The sequence below is a fragment of the Buceros rhinoceros genome, unplaced genomic scaffold (assembly GCF_000710305.1).
Source record: "Buceros rhinoceros silvestris isolate BGI_N320 unplaced genomic scaffold, ASM71030v1 scaffold21492, whole genome shotgun sequence".
In the NCBI taxonomy this organism is placed as follows: Eukaryota; Metazoa; Chordata; class Aves; order Bucerotiformes; family Bucerotidae; genus Buceros; species Buceros rhinoceros.
The window spans coordinates 4881-7583 of record NW_010398599.1 but is presented as its reverse complement, the minus strand read 5'-3'; the positions used below and the strand labels follow the sequence as shown (position 1 = coordinate 7583).

At 60.6% G+C, this 2703-nt stretch overlaps 1 protein-coding gene across 1 annotated transcript in view; it reads left to right on the top strand.

Annotated features, from left to right (window-relative positions):
- LOC104489050 (discoidin domain-containing receptor 2-like) overlaps positions 1-2703 on the top strand; it is a 9204-nt gene that overhangs the window by 3315 nt on the left and 3186 nt on the right. The window contains 7 exon segments of the mRNA XM_010131165.1: positions 79-184; positions 589-772; positions 844-1087; positions 1209-1271; positions 1412-1542; positions 2054-2264; positions 2315-2343. Of these exon segments, the coding sequence (XP_010129467.1) occupies positions 79-184; positions 589-772; positions 844-1087; positions 1209-1271; positions 1412-1542; positions 2054-2264; positions 2315-2343 (968 nt within the window).

The window sequence follows — 2703 nt, the reverse complement described above, 5'->3', positions numbered from 1 at the left end:
AGCAGCCTGGGGCTGGATGCGGCTTTCCATCAGCGGGGTGTCCGGTGTAGGCAGCCGCTCACCCTTCCCTCCCCACAGATGGGCTGGTGTCCTACAACGCGCCGGCTGGGCAGCAGCTCGTCCTTCCCGGGGGCACTGTCATCTACCTGAACGACTCAGTGTACGACGGGGCGTTCGGGTACAGGTGAGGGCCGGGTGGACGTGGGTGATGTGCTGGGCAAGAGGGGATGAGGCTGTTTCATCCCTGCACTTGCAGGCTGATGGGCTGATCCTCAGCAGAGTGAATACCTAAGGTCTTCCTAAAGCAGGGGAACACGGCCAGATCTGGGAGACTGCACATCATGATGGGGAGAGCACGATGGGGAAAGCATCCCCAGCCCTTCTCTTGGATTTACTCTAACTACCCTGCACGTTCAGCATCCCGCAGCCTTTTCCAGAGAGAGCACCAAGAACAACTAACCTCTCTGCCGAATTTCCCAGGGGCTGCAAGGAGCAGTTGGGGCTGGTGGGGGAGGCGAGGGTGCTGGGTGCTGGAAGGTTTGTAGGGCTGGTGAGAGTCACTCTCCCTTTCCCCCTCACACGTGTCAGCATGACGGAGGGCCTGGGCCAGCTGACGGACGGGGTGTCTGGGCTGGACGACTTCACGCAGACCCACGAGTACCATGTGTGGCCGGGCTATGACTACGTTGGCTGGCGCAATGAGAGCACGGCTGGAGGCTACGTGGAGATCACCTTCGAGTTTGACCGCATCAGGAACTTCACCGCCATGAAGGTCCGCATGCCCCCCACCCTGTCTCCCATCCCCATCCTCTGCCGTGGCCGCGCTGACAGGCTGCCCCACAGGTCCACTGCAACAACATGTTCGCCAAAGGGGTGAAGATCTTCAAGGAGGTGCAGTGCTACTTCCGCGCTGACGCCAGCGAGTGGGAGCCCAGCGTCGTCTCCTCGGTGCTGGTGCTGGATGACGTGAACCCCAGTGCCCGCTTCGTCACTGTGCCCCTGCTCCACCGCATGGCCAGTGCCATCAAGTGCCAGTACTACTTCGCCGATGCCTGGATGATGTTCAGCGAAATCACCTTCCAGTCGGGTACCCACTGCCACAAGCCCTGCAGGGACCAGACCCTCCTGGGGCAGGCTTTCAAGGAGGGAGTGGGGCTGTGGGGCACCCACGGCCCCCACCCTGATGCTCTTCTCTTCTCCCTTGCCAGATGCAGCCATGTACAACAACTCAGTGGCCCCCCCTGAGATGCCCATGGTCCCCACCACTTATGGTAAGGCATCAAAAAGCACGTTGCTGCGAGCTGGGTGGGAAGATGATCTGGGGAGCTCTGCCCCATCTGATGGAGGAAAGGGGCAGGGGTTCTTCCCATGCCTCAGCATGACCAGCTCTTGCTCTCTGCTTCTCCTGTAGACCCCACACTCAAGGTAGATGACAGCAACACGCGCATCCTGATCGGGTGCCTGGTGGCGATCATCTTCATCCTGGTGGCCATAATTGTCATCATACTGTGGCGGCAGTTCTGGCAGAAGATGCTGGAAAAGGTGGGCAAGCGGGGGGTGGCTGGCAAGGTGCCCGGGAGCAGTGGGCTCATCCCAGGCAGGTTACTGTGGATGCTCAGCACTGGGAAAGCAGACTCATGTGGGGCTGACGCTCCCTTCCACTCCTCAGGAAGCTTATGATTTGCACCCATTTCCCAAGCAAGGGGATTTAGCTGAGCAGGGCGGTGTGACTTTGGGACCTGCCCGCTTGTCCATCCCGCTGGGCTGGGGAAAAGGAACCCGGGGGGGTTTCACTGCAGCCCTTGGCTAACCAAGGGCAGTGACAGAGATGATGGAGCCAAACTCTTCTCCATGGAGGCAGACAGTAGAAGTGGAGGGGTGTGAGGACAAACATCTTCCCCAGGGGGGTGCTGCATCCCTGGGATAGGGCACTAGAGAGGGAGGCCCAGGGCTGGGTACAGCCATGTTGCCATGGAGCACAGGAGCCCCCATCCCACCGGTGCTGCGGGGAGCCCCTGTCCCAGCTGTCTCCTCCCTCGCCCCCCTCTCACAGGCGTCACGGAGGATGCTGGATGACGAAATGACCGTCAGCCTCTCCTTGCCCAGTGAATCCAGCATGTTCAACCACAATCGCTCCTCCTTCTCCAGCGAGCAGGAGTCCAGCTCCACCTACGACCGCATATTCCCCCTGGGACCTGACTACCAGGAGCCCTCCCGCCTGATCCGCAAACTGCCTGAGTTCACCACAGGGGAGGAGGACACGGGTGAGAGCTGGGACACCCTGCATGCTTAGAGCCATCTACCACACTTTGAGGCTGCTGCAGCACCCTCTCCCCAGCCCCAGTCTTTGGCCAATCTCCCAACATTTTGGCCCAGAGAGGTGGGGCATAGTCGACACAAGGTCCCACGCATCCCACTCTGATGTTACACAAAGCCTGTGGCCGAGAGCCATCACTAGTGTTCACCACCAGGCTGAGCTGTGACCCCACTAGGGTCCTTGGGACGCTCTGGCAACTCTTCCTTGTTTATCCGGTGATCAGGCACTGATCTCTGCTCGTCTGGTCCTTGGGGCTGGGTTGGTGCATCTATCTGTCAGTGATGGAGAAGGAGTGGGGCAGCCTGTGATGTTTGCAGGAGCCCAGCCATGCCGGGGCAGAGTGGAGGCTCGGGGGGGGGTGGGGATGGGGGAGCCAGGGGCCGGGG